Raw genomic sequence first — 21,194 nt, 5'->3', positions numbered from 1 at the left:
TGCTGTATGTACGCGCGGCTGGCAAACACAGCAGAGAGAGTATTCGCCTAAGTATACGTCATGCAAGTCAAATTAGAAGCCGATTGGACATGGACACAATATAATTGACAATCACAATGTTGAGAAAGTATGGAGTGATGACTGAGGAGATGGATGGACGAGCACGACGAGCACCCTCCACTTTAAGCTGGCGCGTACAAAGTCGCGTTCTGGCCAGGGTCTCGCGTAAAGCGACGCCCCACAACCCTGGCATCCCCTTTATCGCCTGAGATTTCCCCATGAAGGTTGTAATATGAGAGAAATTTTTCTTGTGAAACTACATGATCAAATCTTGAGCGTTGTGGCACAGAGATGCCGCAGTGGTTGTGGTACACCCACCCCCATCACCTAGAGCAGAACCCAGCTGATGGGAGAGGTGGCATGGTCTTACGCCCTAATAGATGGTTTCATTTCTTCAAAATCCGATGCAGAGTCCTGGAGATGGCCAACACAAGGAGAAAAACAAAATATCTCAAACCAGTGCTATGGCCAGCCCGCAATATTTTTCGGGCACGCGTCACAATCTTGTTTGCGCGTGGAAAGCTAATGTCATCATAAGCTTCAATCGCCTTCGCTAGTACCTTGCCTTTGACGAGTTGCTCTGCAAGATCCCATGCATCATTCAACCCAAGATTTGCGCCGTATCCGGCAAAGGGGCTGAGGGCGTGATTGCAATCACCAATAAAGATGACCGGCATACTTTCAAAACCGGAATGCCGGAACGGCAACTTGTCGTGGGCATTCATGCGCATCACCGTAGCTGGATCAGTCAGTGAAAGGATTGTCTTGAACGGCTCATCGATTTTTGAACCAAGCTCTGCAGCTTTCTGAATGGTCTGGGTTGCGTCATCAAGATCGGTAATGTCTCCTGATGTCTTGTCTTCCAAATGCCCAACAGCCCATTGCAGATCTTTCTCTCCTACAGGGGACACAAAGCATGACGTGCCTGTACCGGATAACACAAAGCCCCAACTCCTTCCAATCTGCTCGGGAAGTGGCCCGGGAAATCTTGATACGCCGGTACGCATAACGGCTCCCGTGTATTCGAGCGGATCGGTCGGCCGTAATTGGGCGCGGATCTTGCTATTGGCTCCATCCGCGACAACAACGAGATCACACTCCATAACTCTAGCCTCATCATCTTCGCAACGAGTGATTTGCAATGCCATTCGACCTGTGGGCAGCTTTGACACGGAAACACATCGAGTGTTCCATTGAACGGCGCCTTCCTTATCCAGTTGGGCGGCCTCGAGCAGTATTCGACGGACCTCATTTCGAGATATGCGTACACTGGACGTGGGCATTCCACTTATTGGCGCGCGTTGGCGCCCTGCGAGTTCCTTCCAATCAGTTGACCACAGTTTGAAAGTACCGTCGCCGTCCACTCCAGCGACAGCGTTGCGCAATACGTCGTCGAGAAGCCCCATCTTGCTCAGAGCGACAAGGCCCCCTGAAACGTCATGCCCAACAAGAGATAAGCTATAGCCTCCGCATCGTTCATGATCTCGTGATTTGCGATCGAACACAGTAACTTGAGGAAAAGCAACCTCGTGGTCCCAGATCGCTCTGAGACTGGCAACAAAGGCAGAGCCGGAAATTCCAGCTCCAATGACAAATATCGACTTGTTGGAGAGGAAATGGCAGGACGAGGGGACAGCAGGCATCGTATTGCGCTTGATTCGAATATATATGGAGTTGGGGGAGGAATAAATATTATAAGAAAGAGTGTCGGGGAAGCAAGCCAAACGAGGACGGCATCTGGCGCGACAATGATCAAGATGAGTGATTGATGACTTGGGTCAAAAGCTTCGGCAGCGGCCCCTTTTATTTGTTCTGCATGACGTCGGGTACCATTTCGGGAACATGTGTGCTCAGTGCAGACACGCAATGCCGTTCACGGGTGAGTGGAGAGTTGTTCAAGGCGCTGCTTGATTGCGATACTTGAGGTGCAATCCTTGAACATTATCTCATGATCCTGGAACATGGATAGTGTTATTAACGTGAATAAGATTGAGTCCAGCAGAGAGAGCCGAAGAGTAAACACCGTGGGATTCATTGCTAGCAGGATAAGAAGACGGGTACTTCGTCCTAACCGCAGACCTCTGCGGAACACTGTGACGCATCCGAAAAGGGATATATCGATACACGAGGGGTTCATGCCGGCGGGTACACCCGCTTGCCGGCCTACTTAGGAGCTCCGTTGACTTTCAGGTTCGAATCCGTCAGCTTAATGTTTTGAGGGTTTTGTAAGGCTGCATCAAGTTCCTGGTCAATGACCATTTCGCGAACAACGGCCAAAAAGCAGCTTATTTGACAAGATGCCGCTGCAACATAAAGTGAGGGCAAGTACCAGGGCAAACATGTCGGTCATGCAGACTCGCAGCTATATGTGCCTCGAATGGCTATAACAAGACCGAGATTTGTGTCGGCAAATGGCACGCAAGCAAGCAAAAGAAATGCCAATCCTTGGCCAACGGCCGCATTGGTTACGCCCGCTGTCCCAATTAGGGAATTCGTATCGCTGCCCCGCGCAGTCGGCCGAAGCGTTACATGGCATAATGGGCATACTTTGCAGCGATTGTGACTCGGATTCACATACGAATATCTGTATTGGTAAATCCATATGCACAAGTACCCAGCAGAATCGCGATAGGTTACATGGCTCCAAAGACTGCATGCCCAACTGCGTGCGTCAGGTTGCTGATCGTATTAGCACCAGGTGTGGCGCGCTCATTCGCACCCGGACCCCGCATTCGCACAGTGCAACATTGCCCCGCCAAAAGATTTTTGCATCATTGCATCAAGCCAAATCATGCGAGCATCACTGGAACAGGTTAACCGGGCACCTAGGCTTTTGCAACATGTCAGCCGAACTAGCTGCCCCGCCGGTTCTCTCTACCCCCGATGATCGTATATTTGAAGTCGCTGCCGAGCTCAGTGCGACCTCGTCCCTCAGCGACGACGAGATTCGCGAAATCTACGATGTCGAACGAACTGTTACGGAGCTGCTGGTTGGCAAGTGGACGAAAGTTGCTCTTCAGTTCCCGGACCACATGCTCGTCGATGCTCCTCGAGTCGCAGAAATCTTGGATCGAGATTTAGAAGCACGTCACGAGGACAAGAAGCCAGTAAAGATATCTATTCTCGCCGATACGAGCTATAGCGCCTGCTGCGTTGACGAAGTAGCGGCAGAGCATGCCGATGCCCAAGTCGCAGTGCACTACGGCCGAACGTGTCTGAGTCCGACGAGCCGGCTTCCAGTGATATACGTATATACTACCCACAAGCTGGATCATGACGCTGTACTGCAATCATTTCGCGGGGAATTCGGCGACTTGACCAGCAAAGTGGTTGTCATGGCTGACTTGACATATCAAAGTCATGTGGCACCAGTGGTGAGACTGCTGGAAGAAAGCGGCTACTCGGGGATTATTGCTACAGAGGCAACCAGGGACCCGGCTGGCGTGTTACCGAACCGGCGCATCGTCGGCAAAGAGTTGGACGCTGATCAACTGAAGGAGTACGCTTTATTCCACATTGCAGATCCACCGCAGTCGCTGCTTCTAGCACTCAGCTCTAGATTCACTTCTCTGCATATTCTGTCCATCCCGTCGCCCTCGAATCTGACCATCGACAACCCCACGATTCAAACTGCCGGCCTTCTTCGACGCCGATTCGCCAAAGTCCTGTCGCTTGCATCGGCTGGCGTCATTGGAATATTGGTCAATACGCTGTCCGTGTCAAACTTCTTGCCCTCGATCGATCTCTTGCGCGCAAAGATTGACAAGGCGGGCAAGAAAAGCTACACGATTGTTGTTGGTAAATTGAATCCAGCCAAATTGGCCAACTTTGCGGAGATTGAGGGCTGGGTAGTGGTGGGCTGCTGGGAAAGCGGCCTGATAGAGGATGATGCAAGCTACTGGCGGCCAGTAGTAACCCCATTTGAAATGGAAGTGGCGCTGATGAACGTAGAGGACCGAGTCTGGGGAGATGAATGGTGGGGAGGCATCGAGAAACTCCAGGTAGAAGAGAAGAAGCCTGAAACAAACGGCGACACCTCAGCGCAAAACGGCACTGGCCACGATGCCCAAGCAAGTGACGAGATCGACGAGGACGAGTCCATGCCGCCTGAATATGACCTCCGCACCGGCCGACTCATCAGTCATAGTCGGCCAATGCGCCTGGCAATCCGCTCAGCGGCCGCCAGCAGCGGCGCTACTCAAACAGGCGAAGCAAAGACGTCCGGAACTCTCATTTCGAGAGCGGCAGGCGAGATTGCCAGTATCAATGGTGTTGCTAGCCCAGGCGCAGAGTTTCTGCGCTCGCAGAGGACGTGGCAAGGGCTGGGCACCGACTTTGACCAAGAAGCTAGCACTCTGATCGAGGAGGGCAGGAGTGGCATCGCAAGAGGCTACAGAGTAGGCGATGAAGATCAGGATAAGCATTAGCATGGGGCGGCGCATCGGTTTCTGGGACGTACATTATACCCAAAAATATTTTTATACTACATGAGTTGTATGTCTTCATGGAGGTGATTACGCCTTGACCTCCTTTCAAAAGCTTCGTCATCAATTTTGGCCGCGATTCTGCCCATTCCTTGCATAGTTGTGCAATCAGAACACAAGCACTGTGCTTGTTCGCGTAAGTCGCGGACAAGCAGATGGCATGAATTCACCATGAGGAAGAGTTGAATTGTGAAAGCTTGCCTTGGATTTGTCTGAGAACCTTTGAAATTCTAACATTTAAGCATCACGGCTTGTGAGGCCGCAAGGCTGCCTCGTGCGGAAGAGCGCGAGGCTCACCAAAGCTGAGCTGTTAATCATCTTTTGCCAGAGGTTTCTGATTGAACAGTTCAAGCTGCCTTTTCCAGTACTCGCATGTTGAATCAACGAACCCAACCTCGGTGTCAAGTATTCAAAGCTTGGCAGCTGAAAAAGATGATGGGGAATTTGCTATTTCAGCCCTGCCTTCCCCACCGCTAAGTGCTTCAGCTTTGGCTTCTTTGTGATATAACCCCTGCAGTGGTTTATTTTAATGCGGAGACCCGAAGATCGTCATGGCACTATATAAAAGCTGTTTGAGGAAGAGAAAGAATCCTGAAAGAAATATGCTTGTGTAGTTTTGCATTGCTGTTGCGTTGAGAATATGCTCGCATTGTATGTCGCTGCGCTCCTCTTCTCCCCCACGGCGATTGCCCAGGAATGGCTGTCTGATCTGCACTCGAATATCCGACCAATTAATATCACTGGATTACCATATTACTTTTATCGATGGACAGGCTCGTAAGCTAAAGCCCATTCTCGCACCTGCCGGCGGATGGCTTCCCAGGTCATCACTGACATCTGCTTAGCTACTACAACGGCTCAACAACGATTCGCATAGAACCAACAGAGTTTGAAGAAAACACAGACAAGGACACAAAAGTCTCCGAGCCGGTAGAGGTTACCTACGAGAACTCTATTCTTGCCATTGTCAAGTCCAATACATATGTGGAAGGGCACAATGAACTCATCTTCTCATTGCGATACTGGGCCAACAATCTCAACATAACGCCCGTGCACGATAACGCGGATGGGCCAATCAACTCAATCCAGAATATTGACTCTATCGAGTATGTCTAAAGAGCAATCTGTATACACGGCCAATTATGCTGACACGCCGCAGCATGAACAGATCCCCCCAACCGACTGGCGCAGCGCCACCGTACTGGCAGCTGGAGAGCACGCACGGTTCAGGAACTTCATACTCATTCAGCGGCCAGCGAAACTCTACCGTGCTCCAAAGCCTCAAGTTCAACTGCTCTCAGTGTCTTTCGAGCGACGAGTTTCGCGGATCCATCGTGAACCCTCCCCGCAGAAACGTCAACCCACTCAACGTCACGAGCTTCCCCTTTGTGAGCGGACAATTCAACAACCGGTCTGCGTCTCTGAGAATCAGTGGCACATTCGTGGGAGGAGACCGACCAGGCGGCAATCGTGAAAACAACGTGCACCTAGGAGGCCCAATCACGATCAGCTTTCTTGGAGAAATTGATGAGCTTCGATCAGATACTCTGCTGTCAAGCCGAAACGGGACACCCTTATGGAATCGGACACTTGGATACACGAAGCAGTTATACGGAAATACAGCGGCGTCGATGTGGACGGGGAATCTGGCATGCTGGGCTTGCATTCTTGCCGCTGTGGCTGCCTTTTGGAACTTATAGGCGTTGGGGGATTTATTCAATGAATAGCTGGGGAGCAATTAAAGGGAGTTTGGGAGGCTTATTGCACGCTAGACATGTAGATCGTCGGCCGCGAGAAAGTAATACTGCTGTTCACGGACGCATTGTATCACCGAACAGGTGACTCAGTAAAGTCGGCGTTTCCTCACTGCTTGCGCCGCGTAGAGTACCGCTGTTGGTTCGCTCGGCCGTTTCCTATGCCTTTAGCACAGAACTCCAGGTGCATTACCAAGTGGTCTCTGACTTGATTCCTCGAAGCGCAAATCAACCTGCCTCTTCGGGACTTTACACGTATACAAGACTACGCGATGATGCGGGTCGGCAGCGAGCTTCAGAAAGCCGAAGAGTCGGTTGACAATGCTCCCAACGAATGTACCAGAGCAGTCATGGGAGTTCTCATGGAAAATTTGCAACCGCAACAGCAGAGTATGGTCGTAAATGTACTTTCGGGGGGAGGGGGGGGACGGATTCTCGGCTCCAAACATTGACACCCAGGTCTTGTAAGGTGCACATGGCAGATAGTGTTGGCGAGATCCCTCAATTTTTACCGCCAACAAATGGGTCTCCTTGGCGTTGTGCGTTCTATCCGTTCACATGCAGACAAGCTAAACACCGACTCTGGGGACAGCCTCAGGGACTTTGTCGCGCGCAAGTGACCGACCTTATTCGGCTTACGTCGTTGCTGGTTAATGATCGGCTAATCCTGCATCATATTACCTTCTACTACAGCAATGACCATGTTTTGATTCTATTGGCTGTGTGAAACGTTACGAACGGCGCACATAGCGCGTAGAGTTTCGTCCCTTTTATGGCACCCATCTGATAGCCATCTACGGCCCTTTCTGCTTCTTGATGAGTTGATCGAGTTTACAATCAGGCCTTGAAGTAGCTTGGCTTTTATGCCTTGCTTCCCTCCCGCCCTCCTCTTTTCTCGTACATTGCATGACAAAGTCTCGCGTAACTGGGAGGAGATGAATGTGGCCTAAGGATGAAGCACTTCGTTTCCGAACCGTAGCACAAGGGTGAGTGATTCACATACAGTGCTGCCTAGATATGACTAAATTTATTCTTGGCGCAAGCTTAAAGCCCTGAGCGTCTCCCAACATTTTGACAGCTAGCCCATCTGTGAGGAGCGAACGATCGCGGAGACTAGTTTATACAATAACGACCTTGAAAGCACATCAACAATGGCCGACATCATGGAGCTTGACAATTCCTATGTTGAAAAGACGGATGACAATTCCTATGTTGAAAAGACGGATGAAGTCGTCATGCCAAACCCGAGCGATGATGAGAAAAACGAACCCTGGTGCCTTGAATGCTCCTTCAAGGCTGGCGAGCCCAGGCGAACCCCCTGCAACCACCCCCCGGATGAGGCAACACGCACGTTCGAATCTACAAGCGAGGACGACAGGAAGCGAATATGCCGCCGAATTTCTACACTCGCGAGCCAGATGGATTATCTTTTCGACCAAATACTTGGGCAAACGCCACCGGACTTCCCCGTCACTAGAGAAATCAAGGTACCGTCCTCGCAGAGTTTATACGAGAAAATATTCTGATAGCTTTTACAGTATCAACAACAACTTTTGCATATTAAGTTACTTGCTGTCCTTCTGTACACCAATCAAATCGGTGGTCAGGATGACAGGGGTAAGAGAGCACTGGATGTTCGGAAATACATAGTGAATGGACAGCCGTTGCTGGCTGTTGGCATAGATTCGCTCGGTTTATGGGTGAGACTCGACACCGAACTCGACGCTGAGCCAGACTACCAGAGGCTCGTTCCTCATGATGTCGTTACCGAGGCCATCTCTAGTCACAGCACAGAGGCATGACAACATCTGAGCACGGCTTTCTCGGGGTCGTTTGGCTTTTAGTTTTCATCTACTCCATGTGCTGTCTTTTCAGATACATGATCATTCTCTGCTTGTCTTAACCCACCAACGACTCGGTCAGCCATGGCCTGTCAGCATGGCGTGATTTTGATAAATTGACTCGATCCCACATGGTCTGGCAATAATGCTACTGAAATTTTAAAGGACGACTTCTCCAGACATGAACCGCCTCGACAGTGACACAAATGTCCTACACGTCTTCAATTCTTGTTTTTACTGAGCTTAGTTTGGCACTAATCGCTTTTCGCTCATGTACATTTATTTCTCCAATTTCAACTCTTCGAATGAGATCGTGTCAGTCCCACCAGAACAGCTTAGCAGTCGGGTCCTCCTGACACTCGGCTTGCCGAGTCTCCCATAAGACTTCCAGCGGTATTTTTAGCAAGTAAAATCAGTAATACGGGTTCCTAATCGCACCCAGATGAGAAGTCATCGATCTCGTTGAGTACAGCTGCTGAAGCAAGCAAAGTCATGATGGGTGTGGGTCTTCACGACTCCAGCGCCAGCGCCAGCAACAACGGTACGTAATGCACCAACCCCGCTGTCAACGCAGCCCAGCTCCAGGCACATTCATCATCCAACATTTGCCCGACCCTGCTTCCTGCGATAGTAGAGAGCTACTCCTATCGCCCGCCTCCGATCAAATCGTTTCAAGATGCCTGCTCCCGAAGTACATCACTTGTTCCATAACCCAATCGCCGACCACTCCTTCTCGGCCGATCACAGCGTCCTCGCCGTGGCACGAGACACGGCCATCGAGCTCTACGGCAAGGTCGGCAACGCCTTTAAACTCAAGGATGAGCTCAAGGGCCATGACAAGACCGTTACCAGCGTCGACATTGCGCCCAGCAGTGGCCGCATTGTGACTTGCTCGCAAGGTACCGTGGCCCCTTTGACCGGACACCATCACCCACCACCTCTATGACGCAGACTAACGGCGCGGGTTCTCCTCCTGCCTAGATCGCAACGCCCTTGTTTGGGAGCCCTCGCCGACCGGATACAAGCCGACTCTGGTGCTGCTGCGCATCAGCCGCGCGGCGACGTTTGTGCGCTGGTCGCCGTCCGAGACCAAGTTCGCGGTCGGCTCGGGCGACCGCGTCATCGCCGTCTGCTACTTTGAGGAGGAAAACGACTGGTGGGTGTCCAAGCACCTGAAGAAGCCAATCCGCAGCACCATTACCAGCGTCGCATGGCACCCCAACTCGGTGCTGCTCGCCGCCGGCTCGACCGACGCCCACGCGCGCGTCTTTTCAGGCTTCATCAAGGGCATGGACGCCAAGCCCGAGCCGAGCGTCTGGGGCGAGCGCCTGCCCTTCAACACGGTCTGCGGCGAGTTCCTCAACAATTCGGCCGGGTGGGTGCACTCGGTCGCCTTCTCGCCCAGCGGTGACGCTCTCGCCTTTGCGGCCCACGATAGTAGCATCACAGTCGTCTACCCCACCGGCCCGGAGCAGCCGCCCCGCGCAGTGCTGACCGTCGCGACCCAGCTGCTGCCTTTCAAGAGCCTTCTCTGGAAGTCAGAGGATGAGATCATCGCCGCCGGCTACGACTGCGAGGCGTTTCGCTTCAAGGGTGGTGAGTCCGGCTGGGAGCTTGCCGGCACAGTGGAGGCCAAGGGAGCCGGTGCAGGCGTGCAGCGTGAGGAGTCTGCTCTGAACATGTTCAGACAGATGGACCTCAAAGGCAAAGCTCAGGACGATACGCAGCTCAAGACAACCCACCAAAACACTATCACTACGATTCGACCATACGAGTCGTCGGGCGGGCAGGTGACCAAGTTCTCTTGTGAGTCGAAAACGCTTAGAAGTATGATGTCTGTATACTAATTTGATCGCAGCCAGCGGTGTCGACGGTCGTGTCGTTATTTGGAACGCCTAGACAAGCCATTCATTGGCTAGATAGACAAAGTTTACCACATTTAGACAATGAAACATGTCAAATTGAGGACTCGAGTCGTATCGTAATAATGAATTGGCATGCTTTTATTTATCGAACAAAGCCTACGTTTACGGAAGAGCAATGCACTCAATCTCGACGTCGACGTCCTTGGGGAGGGTCTTGACGGCGACGCAGCTGCGAGCGGGCTTGTGGGAAAAGTGTTTCTCGTACTCGGTGTTCATCTCCTGCGGGGTGGTCAGCACAAGCGTTATGCGGCGTGATTGTAGAGAGGGCGTACGGCGAAGTGGGCCATGTCGGAGATGAAGATCATGGTCTTAACGACCTTGGAAATGGAAGAGCCGGCCTCGGTGAGGACGGCCTTGAGGTTGGCGCAGCATTGAGTGGTCTGGTCGGTGATATTGGTGCCGACAAAGCTGCCGTCGGCCCTGAGGGGAATGGCGCCGGAGCAGTAGATGGCAAATGGGGTCTTGATGGCCTGAGACTGTAGCGGGAGAGCAGGTTAGTCGGTCGTTGGCAGCGACGAGCAGCGATGTCATGCCGCACGAGCGGCCGGGATAGTGGTTTGCAACTCACGTAGGGACCGACAGCTAGAGGTGGGGGAGGGGCAGGTTAGCTTAAGGTGGGCAAGCAGGTGGATAGGCATGGGCAGAGCATGACTTACGAGCCGGAGCGTCCTTGGTGTAGATGATGGTCTGGTCAGACATGGTGGATGTGAATCTTGGAGAGGTTGGTGAGCGATTGAGTCTGGCGGCGGCGGCAAACGAAGAAGAAGTGGACGAGGCGGCCAAGAGCGGACGAGTGAAGCTCCAGGCGAGTAGTCGTCGCGGGGCAATGCGCGCAATGATCACGGGCATTGGACGTACCTGGGTGATGTGGAAAAAAGTTAGAGTTGATTTTGAGGAGGATTAGGATCGAGGACGAAGAGGGGAAAAGAAGAAATGCAGAGTTACCAACGTGGGACGTATCAGACCTTTGTAGTTGCTTGGGGGTCCAAAGAGGTGAATTCAGATAAACACGGCTGGGGCGCTCCGAGCTCCGGCGGCGGACCAGAGGCAGCGAAGCCCCGCCTTGTAGCTCATTCCAGGTCTCCCATGAGCGTTGCGAAGTTGGGCCCCCTCAAGCTGCCCCGCGATAGGACGGTTTCTGCCGGCCCAAGTCAGCGGCCCACTGTGAATGGGTTCCTTGTACCACACTATTACATGAAAGATTCGCGAGGTGGGAAAAGGACCTATTTTGTGGTGTAATGTCAATTATGTACAGATTTTGGGGGAGGGGTTTGTGTGTTATCGATCGGTAGTTTGCAGGTGGTTAAAAGTAGCAAAAGGACCGCGGGCTGTTGGCCGAGTCGCCTGCCCGGTAACAATGATCGGAGAAGAGACCCAGCTGCTAGATCGGCGGGACAAGTTAGAGACTATTTTTAAATCGTATTACGACTTTGCAGAGTTCGTTCAAGCGTTAGGATGCGCTGCGACTGAAAAGTGTAATACCACGGTGTCATGTACATTTTCGAACGGGAAGCATGGGCCGACGATCCGGCCAACGTACCGCATCACGATGGAAGGCTACACGGCATCATTTCTAGGTAATGATGTTGAGCTGAACCCAGTCTGACCGCAAAGGTCAGCAAGTATTATAATGCTGCACCGCCATTTTGTGGCTGATACGATCAAACGTGGCTCTACCAAAAGCAGCAACTCACGTATCGAGACAATTTTCGGCACACTTTAGCATATGTTGTCCATACATTGATTACCTGTAAATGCACCTATTGGCATCTTCAGTAGAAACATTGATCGCCCCCAGACAGGGCGATGCAAAGTCTCATCAGCGGCCAGCTCGCTCGCCCAAGAAGCTTGGCTACCCCTGGAAAAGGCCCAGCTGGCTCCACACTTGATCCCGACAACCAATCACAGAGGCCCAAGTACCACCAGCCCCAGAGCTTCTGACAGCTTTTTGGTGGGCTGTCAATGCTGTCTTAAAGCCCCCATCAGCTTGGACACGGTCTCAACTTGCATCCAGTCGTGCGCCAGTTCGCGAAAAAAGGAGGTTCATCGCATATACATTCCATTGCGGTGCTGAGTGCGCGTGGTCTTGCGCGTCATTCTTTCTTCTTCTTCTCTTAATCTTTTTTTCTTATTCTCTATATTGTTTTACTATACAATCTCCCTTCTCCTGCTTCCGCGTTTCTGCCATTTGTCGTGTATTCTTGACTCCAAGGTGGGTAGCTATCCCCAAGGAGGTAACGACAGCCACGCTTCTCCGTCGCCGTCGTGTTTCCTCCCCTCGTTTCGCCCCAACGCCGGGACATCATCAATCGTGCAATTCTACTTACACTCACTGTCAGCGTCATGGCGGCTTCTGCAACGCCCCAGGGCTCTCTGCGCCAACGAAATGTCGGCTCTTCCAAAAAAGTGGCTGGCGGCACGACAGCCAACGACAACCAAGAGCTCGACAAGCTCGTCAAGGCCGCCGCGGCCCAGAAGAAGGCCGGCTTCGAATGGGATCACGCCATTTCCCTCACTGTCATGACCGTGCTCGGCTTCATCACGCGTTTCTGGGGCATCAGCCACCCCAACGAGGTTGTCTTTGACGAAGTTCACTTTGGCAAGGTGCGCTCCAACATTGCGCCAACCATTTTCAACGCGAAAGCTCTCATAGCTAACTCTGCTTCCCGCTATAGTTCGCCTCCTATTACCTCGAGCGTACATACTTCTTCGATGTCCACCCGCCTTTCGCCAAGCTCCTATTCGCCTTCATGGGCTGGCTCGTCGGCTATGACGGTCATTTCAAGTTTGAAAACATTGGCGATTCCTACATTGATAACAAGGTGCCCTACGTCGCCTTCCGAGCTCTGCCCGCCATCCTCGGTGCTCTCACTGTCTCTGTCACCTACCTCATCATGTGGGAGTCTGGCTACACCGTGCCCGCCTGCCTCATCGCCACCATCCTGGTTCTCCTCGACAATGCCCACATTGGCCAGACTCGCCTTATCCTCCTCGACGCCACCCTGATTCTGGCCATGGCGTGCAGCTTGCTCTGCTACATCAAGTTTTACAAGCAGCGCCACGAACCTTTCGGTCGCAAGTGGTGGAAGTGGCTCATCTTTACCGGCTTCGCCCTCTCCTGCGACATGTCCACCAAGTACGTTGGTACCTTTGCCTTTGTCGCCATTGGCTCCGCCGTCATCATTGATCTCTGGGAGCTGCTTGACATCAAGCGCGCTGGCGGCGCACTCAGCATACCTGTCTACATCAAGCACTTTGCTGCGCGTGCCCTCGGCCTGATTGTCATGCCCTTTCTCTTCTACCTCTTTTGGTTCCAAGTCCACTTTGCCATTCTGAGCCGCTCTGGCCCCGGCGACGACTTTATGACTCCCGATTTCCAGGAGACCCTCAGCGACAATGTTATGCTCGCCAATGCTGTCGATATCCAGTACTATGACACCATTACAATTCGTCACAAGGAGACCAAGGCCTACCTCCACAGCCATGATGAGAAGTACCCTCTCCGCTACGAAGATGGCCGCGTCTCTAGCCAGGGCCAGCAGGTTACCGGATACCCTTTCAACGATACCAACAACTACTGGCAGATTCTGCCTTCTAGCGACGACAAGAAGACTGGCGTCAATGTCCTCAACAATGCCGTAGTCCGTCTCAAGCACGTAGTCACCGACACGGTCCTGCTCTCCCACGACGTCGCCTCTCCTTATTATCCGACCAACCAGGAGTTTACCACCGTCTCCTTGGAGGATGCTTTCGGCAGCCGCGAGAACGACACTCTGTTTGAGATTCGCATCGAGAATGGCAAGGCCAACCAAGAGTTCAAGACAGTCGCCAGCCATTTCAAGCTGATTCACTTCCCGAGCAAAGTCGCCATGTGGACTCACACTAAGCCTCTGCCCGATTGGGGTCATAAACAGCAGGAAATCAACGGCAACAAGCAGATCCCCCCTAGCTCCAACATCTGGATCGCCGAGGACATCCCTACACTCGACCCCAAGGACGCCCGCCGCGAGAAGCCCGCGCGCAAGGTCAAGCACATGCCTTTCCTGCAGAAGTACTTTGAGCTTCAGGGTGCCATTTTCTACCACAACAGCAAATTGACCAGCAGCCACCCCTACGCCAGTCACCCTTACCAATGGCCCTTCCTGCTCCGTGGTGTAAGCTTCTGGACCCAGAATGATACTCGCCAGCAGATTTACTTTGTCGGCAACCCTCTTGGCTGGTGGTTTGCCAGCGGTCTCCTCGCAATCTATGCCGGTATCATTCTTGCCGACCAAATCTCCCTTCGCCGTGGTGTCGACGCCCTGGATCGCCGTAAGTAGACGTCTCACGCACACTGTCGTTGCAGCACAGCTAACTGTATTCTCAGGCACCCGCTCCAAGCTCTACAACTCTACCGGTTTCTTCTGGCTTTGCTGGGCTACTCACTACTTTCCATTCTTCCTTATGGGTCGCCAGCTCTTCCTGCACCACTATCTGCCAGCTCACCTTGCCTCTTGTCTGGTAGCCGGTTCACTCGTCGAGTTTGTCTTCACCACTGGCGCTTCTCCCAACACCGACCGGCCCGGCCATAAGAGCCTCACCGCCAAGGAGCGTTTTGCTGGTCAGAGCCTGTTTGGCGTCTGGATCGCCTCTGGCGTCGTGACCGCTATTATTGCAGGCGGCTGGTACTTTTACCTGCCGCTCACCTATGGCTACCCCGGTCTTTCTGTTGCCGAGGTGCAGGCCAGGAAGTGGCTCAACTACGACTTGCACTTTGCCAAATAGCTTGCTCGGCTGAATCGACCCTAGGCGCGGGCATTGTACCGAAGCTTATAGAAAATGGTGCCTGGAGCAGGCCAATTCATGATGTTCACATCTAGAGTACGTTGTTTGCTGGGAATGGGATTTGCATTAAAACGGAGACTGGGTTGTTTTGGCGAACATGTATAAGAGAAGAATTAAGGGATGTATTCGACAGTGGCCTGTAGTAATACGAAACTTCTGTCCAATAATCAAGATTCAATTTCGTACATGCGCTGATGCGCCAAATGAATGAATGCATCGCCTGGACATAAACTCCACTAAGAGCACTACCTCCACAGTGGCCTAGGGGCTGCTGGTGCCCTGACAGCTCAAGGCTGGGCGCCCAGATAAGTTAGTCAGGGCGAAAGCTGCTTGACCCTCGAGTCTCCCCAGATTCGTCTGTGACAGCCTGGCATCAACTCCCCGGATCAAACCATCTCAACCATCTCGAGGCTCCCCAATCGGCCTCATGTGAACCAAGCCAGGCATCATTTGCGCCGTCGCACAACCCGCGGCCCGAATGCCTCTTCAAAACTCACCACCACTACAAACACCACCGCCGCGTACCTAGCATCACCACCATCATTGCTCTCGACAACACACGCGAGCTTTTCCATCCAGCCCCCTCTAAAATCGATCCAACAAGCCCAGCAAGCTCCCACCGATCATGGTGCTGCTCTCCGTTGCCACGGCGCTGTACCTCCGGCGCCTCGGCCGCAGAAAGGCCATCCGTCTGCTCCTTGTCGTCTTTGTCCTCTTCAACGTGTACGACGTGGTGCGCATCCACCAGCACCTCGCCCGCGAGCGAGGGTACGCGCCCCGCCGCCGCCGCGCCGCGCAGGAGCGCGTCTACATTGCCGGCATGCACTTCAACAACGGCGAGCTCTTAAAGGCGCACTGGAACAATGCTGTGCTGGAGCTGACGGAGCTGTTTGGGCCCGCCAACGTGTTTGTGAGCGTGCACGAGAGCGGCAGCTGGGACGACAGCAAAGAGGCGCTCCGGGACCTGGATCACCAGCTCGAGAGCCGCGGCGTGCCGCACAGGGTGGTCATGTCGGACGTGACGCACGCAGACGAAATAGCCAAAGGCGGCGCCGCCGCCGAGGGCGAGGGCGAGACGGGCTGGATCGAGACGCCGAGGGGGGCAAAGGAGCTCCGACGCATACCGTACCTGGCCAAGCTGCGGAATAAGACCCTGCAAGATCTATTCGATCTATATAAAAAGGGCGTCACTTTTGACAAGGTGTTATTTCTCAACGACGTCGTGTTTACGGTAAGGACATGATGAGACTTGGCAATCTGCTCGGGAGAAATGAAGCTTGCTGACACCAGACGGCCGGTATACAGACTGAAGACATCGTCACGTTGATGGATACCAACGACGGCGCATATGCCGCCGCTTGCTCTCTTGACTTTGCGAAACCGCCGTTGTACTATGACACTTTTGCGCTGCGCGACGCCGAAGGCAGCGCGCATATAATGCAGACCTGGCCGTACTTCAAAGCCCGCGAGTCGCGGTCACCACTCGTCAACAACCACGACGCCGTCCCCGTGACGAGCTGCTGGAACGGCATCGGTACGCTCGCCACTTGCCCCCCCTAACAGGCCCCAGAATGAAGGAAGGAAGACTGGAAAACCCATTGTGCTAACCGTTGCGTGTCCCAGTCGTCATGCCCGCAGACCCCTTTGTGTCCCCCACCAAGCTGCGCTTTCGCGGCATCCCCGACTCCCTCGCGCTGCAGCACCTCGAGGGCTCCGAGTGCTGCCTCATCCACGCCGACAATCCCCTGTCGCGCACCCTCGGCGTCTACGTCAACCCGCGCGTCCGCGTCGGCTACAGCCTGCCCGCCTACCAGGCCGTCCACCCCGCCGACGGCGCCGCCTCGTGGGTCGCCGCCGCCGACATCTTCTTTGGCCTCTGGACCAACCGCATCAAGCGCTGGACGCGCGTCTCGTTCGAGGGATGGGTCGTGCGCGCGCGCGTCGCGGAGTGGCAAAAGGAGGACATGGCGCGGCACGAGCCGGGCGTGTTTTGCCTCATCAACGAGATGCAGGTCCTGGCGGAGAATGGTTGGGCGCATGTGTGAGGGAGAGAAGATTTGGACAATAAAAGGATGGGCTATTTTCTTTTTGACTTTGGAATTACTTACAATGGGCTGCAAAGCGTATCGAGCATAAAACGCATCTAGGGTTCTGGTCTTTTGCACATTCGTATGCTGCATATGCGGAATACAATACAAGGAAAAATTCACAAAACATTCTGAAAGAAGGGCAAGAATCAACACCGACAAAGGTGCAAGACTTTGACTGGCGGAATGAAAAACTCACGTCGCTTACAACCGGTCTTGCTTGCAGGTTTTAACCTCAAAAGCGCATCAGCACCACAGTACTTAGCTCTCTCTGCCCCCCTTCTCCTCACTCCTCCATCACCTCGTCTCCGTCCGCACGCACCTCATTTACCAACCAACTCCCGCGGTGCTGCACCCTCAACCGCCGCCGCCGCCGCCGCCTCTCGCGCGCCCGCCTCTGCTCGTCGTCCCAGATGCAAGACGTGGCGCTGTGGGCGCGCAGCCAGCGGTACGCCCCGCGCGAGTGCGTGCCGCGGCGGTACTTGCGCATCACTTCCCGGAAGCGAAGTGTCTTGCGCTCACGCTCGTAAAAGACCATGTTGGCAAGATGCCTGTCAATGAGCGGCGAGTGCCAGTCGAGCATGGCGACGGCGACGGGGGTCTCGCAGCCGCCGCCGCTGGCCGTGGCCTTCTTGGCGCCACGGACCGCGGGCTCGTGCAGCGCGCCAGTCGTGGGCTCCATCACGTACTGGTCTGGGTGCGGCACTGTCATGGTGACTAGATGCCGGATCACGCTGCCGTTGTGCTCGAGGAAGCGACGTACCTCGGCAAAGGGCGTCGTGGGGTGCATGGCAAGGGCGGTGCGGATGCGGGCGAGCAGCTCGGCGCCCGTGGCAGAGTGGTGCTCGTAGACGACGGCTTCCGGGTCGTCGGCGAAATCGTCGTCATCGTCGCCGTCGCTGTTGCTGTCGCTGTCGCTGTCGGTTGAGCCTAAACACCCTTCGTCCGTGTTCCTAGTCGTAAGTGCTTCAGTCGTCGAGAACTCGGGCATGGCGATCGAGGTTTCGGCGGTTTCAGCGCTTTTGGTCGCAACCGTGGCGGCAGCTGGATTGTCTTTCTTCTTCAAGAGGCGCTGCTCTTGCTCCATGGCAGCAACAAGCCAACATGCAACGTCCTCTGAATGTTAAACGTGCTACTAATACAGACGCTGTCGCTGCTCTCTGCCGTCGCGAAGATGCTGACTTACCCGTGAGGCTCTATTTCATCATCTTCTGTAAGTCTTTCAGCTCGTCGACGGAATTTCTGCGGAATTTTCTGCGCCGTTGTTGAGGCTTTTGCGAGTCTGACTGAGATTAACCTCGAATTCGTCATAGGTAAGCGGCTCAATTTATTCGAAACTCTGCAGCGTCCGGCACCAGTCTTTCTTGGTGCTGTATAAAATCCACAAAGCCATGACAGTCTTTGAGCCTACTCGCGGGCTGTCACAGTAACACCGTGACTGAAGGCAGGGTTATTTAAGTTCAGGTCAGACGCAGAGACGGCGCCCTTTGTCCTACATTGTTGTGCCCGAGCTCGCGCAGAGGCAGGTTGAGAGGAGCTCAATGTTGTCTGCCAAAAATGCCGTGCGCGAGATACCGAAACTCGGTGATTGGGGGGGATTGAATGTTTCTGAAAGACCTAGACTTCTTCAGTGGCGAACCTTTTTTTTTTTCGTTGCCGCCGTACATCTAGGACATCAGTGACGCACTCGAACTCGCCTTGCCCTGGTTGCAAGATGCCGTAACATTGTCAGCGCAATTTTTCCTCTTTGAACAGCATCCGGGTCTCAAGTTAGGGTTTTAATATAATTCGATTTCTCAGCGCGGGCTATGACGGGCTGAGATGGGTGGCGACAGGCGGCTCTGTGTTGGCAATGAAGATGTTCTCTCCGTCTCCAAGCAAGCACTGATTGCACGTGGTATAGAAGCAAGTGAGAAAAACCAAGGCCCCAGCCATGGTAAAGTAGAAGAAATGTAGTGGAATAGCTCTATGCTTTCGCTTCCTTGTAGTTGAGTTCGTGACTCTCTGCCGATGAACCACTGCTTATCAGTATCAGCATGGTGCAAGGCTACTGCCAAGTTTGGCTCCCTGCGTGTTGGCCGACGTTAGCGTCTGACAATGCAAATTTGGCAGGGTAGAAGCATCGCCGCTGTATTTGCAGTTTATCGTGTTTTTCTTGGAACTGGATTACCACCGCACCGGAGTAATTTTCCAGTAGCTCCTTGCAGTTCGTAAAGAGACCATAGCCCATTTACTATGGCTACGGCAAACACAGACTTGGGCTCGTAATCGGTCGTGGCTAGGTACCCTACAGATACCGTACACTCATAAGCTATAGGGCTACGGAGCTATTACAAAGACTTTGCGTCACGCACATCAGTCGACCTTTGAGTTCGTAGACCGCAATATGGGGTACTAAAGCACTATGTAGTTGTCTATAGACAGCAAAGACGCCGCATGGCGGGTTAATACATGGAGTCTACACCTCAGGAATGCCCACGATCTGGCTAGGCTCTCGAGATGGGCCTGTGTCTCCGAGCAGCCGAAGAACGCATGAACCGAGCTGAGCCGTACGATCTTGCGCTTATTTTACAACTCGAGTCACACGGGCAGCTGTATAACTTCCCGGTTTCGATGCAAAACATGTCCATGCTGGGTCGCGGATAATCTGGCAGCCTGGTGACTCGGCGCTGGGAATGTTGGTGCCTTGGGCTAGCGTTTGCCCAGGCTGGGGCGAACGGTAGATGTGGAGCGTACGACGAGCCACATCAACAGGCTTCATGATAAACTGGGCGATTATTGGCCGGGATTTCTGGGGAGGTATTCAGCTCGTTGTAGGCAGGTAGGCTCATGGCAGACGAAGAGACGGACATGTCGTCAGCGCCTCAGGTTGGACGCTCGGGAGTGGAAAGGTCAGAGCGAGGGAATCAAGCCGGGAGACAGATTGACAAGTCACACAAATGGGGAGCTCCGATTCCTGCTACTCCGCACGTCGACTTGATCTTCATGGCGCTCAAAGTGCATATTAATAATGAGACGTGGCACTGCGTGATCTGTCTGGGCAGCGTACGCCAGCCCTACCAAGCGGAGACACGACGATGGGCCGCATGCACTGTGACCTGGCGCAACCGATGCCTGTCCAGACATGCGTCTTTGAAGGTCTGTTGCAGAGTTGAGAGGCCAGGGAGCTGTGGCGCGCTGGAGCTGAAGGGTTGAATTCACAATGGTGTGGTTACCCGAAAAAACAAAGAGCTCGGGTCGGGAAGCAGACACACCACTTCCGGTGGGCGAGACATGGGACAACCCAGGAAGAAGGGGGGGGGGGGGGGGGGGGGAGAACTTGACGGCGTGACACCCTTTTGGCTTACAGTGTGAGGCGGATGTGTCAAAACCGAGGTTTCTCATACCCGGTAATTAATTTAGAGGAGTTTGACCGAAAGAGATTGAGGGAAACACTATCATGACAGATTATAAAAATTTCGATTGTTTTCTTTAGCAGCCGTAACTATGTGTGATTTCCCTTTCCTGACAGAGGATCTTGTAGAGTCTGTACGGAGTAGACACGTCGCACTGTATCAGTGGCCTCGTACAGGCTGGGCATGGATCTTGGTAGACCAGGGGCGCGGGGGGGGGGACAGCCAAGTGCCAAAATGGTCAACAAGGCGTTTCGGTAGGCTTACATACGGCGAGAGCTGCGCAATGCTCGCCGCTAGCTCTATGCAAAGTCCGCAGCGCCGTGTGCGTCGCAGACGGAGAGAAATAATGGAGGTGGAGGACTGGGAGGGGGGGGGCCGAGAGCATCAGAATGCAGCGACTCTGAAGCAGCCGACATTTGATATTTGATCCTTATAATTAGTTTGTGCTGGCTCGTGCTCTGCATCTGAGTTTGTTTGCTGGCAGGAACAATGCCAATTTGCTGGTTGTTGCTGCACTGGGCGCTGTTGGCGCGCGCGGGTGGCTTGGGATGTGTGATGATGCTGGCAAGGTGTGAGGAGTACTTCTAACACTACCAAGAGACGGGAGAGGAGCAGAGAGAACCCGCCATCCGGGTATGACACCACTGCAGAAATGTGAGAGACGGAAGACGTTGGAAGAGAGTAAGCGGCCCAACAGTGTCAACAAATCCGCCCCGGACCGCTGGGTGGTGCCATGTCCGAAGCTGCAGCAGCTTGAAAAACTGTTAGTACAGCTTGTACCGAGGACTGTTGCCCCAACGCAAAATACTGGTAAAGGCCTGTCG

At 53.6% G+C, this 21,194-nt stretch overlaps 9 protein-coding genes across 9 annotated transcripts; 6 read left to right on the top strand and 3 right to left on the bottom strand.

Moving 5' to 3' along the window:
* Window positions 1-446: 446 nt before the first annotated feature.
* On the bottom strand, window positions 447-1,703 carry BBA_00059 (FAD binding domain containing protein; the record flags this gene model as incomplete). The annotated part of the gene is made up of 1 exon (XM_008595156.1): window positions 447-1,703. One exon carries the CDS (start codon window positions 1,701-1,703, stop codon window positions 447-449), a length of 1,257 nt encoding a protein of 418 aa, XP_008593378.1.
* Window positions 1,704-2,900: 1,197 nt separating this feature from the next.
* On the top strand, window positions 2,901-4,487 carry BBA_00058 (diphthamide biosynthesis protein 2; the record flags this gene model as incomplete). Its single annotated transcript, XM_008595155.1, has 1 exon — window positions 2,901-4,487. The coding sequence occupies one exon, from the start codon at window positions 2,901-2,903 to the stop codon at window positions 4,485-4,487; it is 1,587 nt and encodes a 528-aa protein (XP_008593377.1).
* Window positions 4,488-5,184: 697 nt separating this feature from the next.
* BBA_00057 (uncharacterized protein) lies at window positions 5,185-6,244 on the top strand (the record flags this gene model as incomplete). The annotated part of the gene is made up of 3 exons (XM_008595154.1): window positions 5,185-5,321; window positions 5,390-5,650; window positions 5,704-6,244. The coding sequence occupies 3 exons, from the start codon at window positions 5,185-5,187 to the stop codon at window positions 6,242-6,244; spliced, it is 939 nt and encodes a 312-aa protein (XP_008593376.1).
* Window positions 6,245-7,449: 1,205 nt separating this feature from the next.
* Window positions 7,450-8,100, top strand: BBA_00056 (uncharacterized protein; the record flags this gene model as incomplete). Its single annotated transcript, XM_008595153.1, has 3 exons — window positions 7,450-7,785; window positions 7,837-7,915; window positions 7,982-8,100. 3 exons carry the CDS (start codon window positions 7,450-7,452, stop codon window positions 8,098-8,100), a joined length of 534 nt encoding a protein of 177 aa, XP_008593375.1.
* Window positions 8,101-8,815: 715 nt separating this feature from the next.
* Window positions 8,816-10,038, top strand: BBA_00055 (ARP2/3 actin-organizing complex subunit Sop2; the record flags this gene model as incomplete). The annotated part of the gene is made up of 3 exons (XM_008595152.1): window positions 8,816-9,038; window positions 9,121-9,945; window positions 9,998-10,038. The coding sequence occupies 3 exons, from the start codon at window positions 8,816-8,818 to the stop codon at window positions 10,036-10,038; spliced, it is 1,089 nt and encodes a 362-aa protein (XP_008593374.1).
* Window positions 10,039-10,166: 128 nt separating this feature from the next.
* On the bottom strand, window positions 10,167-10,763 carry BBA_00054 (endoribonuclease L-PSP; the record flags this gene model as incomplete). Its single annotated transcript, XM_008595151.1, has 4 exons — window positions 10,167-10,283; window positions 10,337-10,540; window positions 10,633-10,646; window positions 10,721-10,763. The coding sequence occupies 4 exons, from the start codon at window positions 10,761-10,763 to the stop codon at window positions 10,167-10,169; spliced, it is 378 nt and encodes a 125-aa protein (XP_008593373.1).
* Window positions 10,764-12,407: 1,644 nt separating this feature from the next.
* BBA_00053 (glycosyltransferase family 39) lies at window positions 12,408-14,828 on the top strand (the record flags this gene model as incomplete). Its single annotated transcript, XM_008595150.1, has 3 exons — window positions 12,408-12,668; window positions 12,740-14,375; window positions 14,431-14,828. The coding sequence occupies 3 exons, from the start codon at window positions 12,408-12,410 to the stop codon at window positions 14,826-14,828; spliced, it is 2,295 nt and encodes a 764-aa protein (XP_008593372.1).
* A 685-nt stretch (window positions 14,829-15,513) lies between these two features.
* Window positions 15,514-16,933, top strand: BBA_00052 (polysaccharide export protein (CAP59); the record flags this gene model as incomplete). Its single annotated transcript, XM_008595149.1, has 3 exons — window positions 15,514-16,119; window positions 16,194-16,422; window positions 16,512-16,933. The coding sequence occupies 3 exons, from the start codon at window positions 15,514-15,516 to the stop codon at window positions 16,931-16,933; spliced, it is 1,257 nt and encodes a 418-aa protein (XP_008593371.1).
* Window positions 16,934-17,261: 328 nt separating this feature from the next.
* BBA_00051 (uncharacterized protein) lies at window positions 17,262-18,062 on the bottom strand (the record flags this gene model as incomplete). Its single annotated transcript, XM_008595148.1, has 1 exon — window positions 17,262-18,062. The coding sequence occupies one exon, from the start codon at window positions 18,060-18,062 to the stop codon at window positions 17,262-17,264; it is 801 nt and encodes a 266-aa protein (XP_008593370.1).
* Window positions 18,063-21,194: the final 3,132 nt, after the last annotated feature.

Source organism: Beauveria bassiana, assembly GCF_000280675.1.
Source record: "Beauveria bassiana ARSEF 2860 unplaced genomic scaffold BBA_S00001, whole genome shotgun sequence".
Classification (NCBI taxonomy): Eukaryota; Fungi; Ascomycota; class Sordariomycetes; order Hypocreales; family Cordycipitaceae; genus Beauveria; species Beauveria bassiana.
This window is presented reverse-complemented; position numbering and strand designations above follow the sequence as displayed.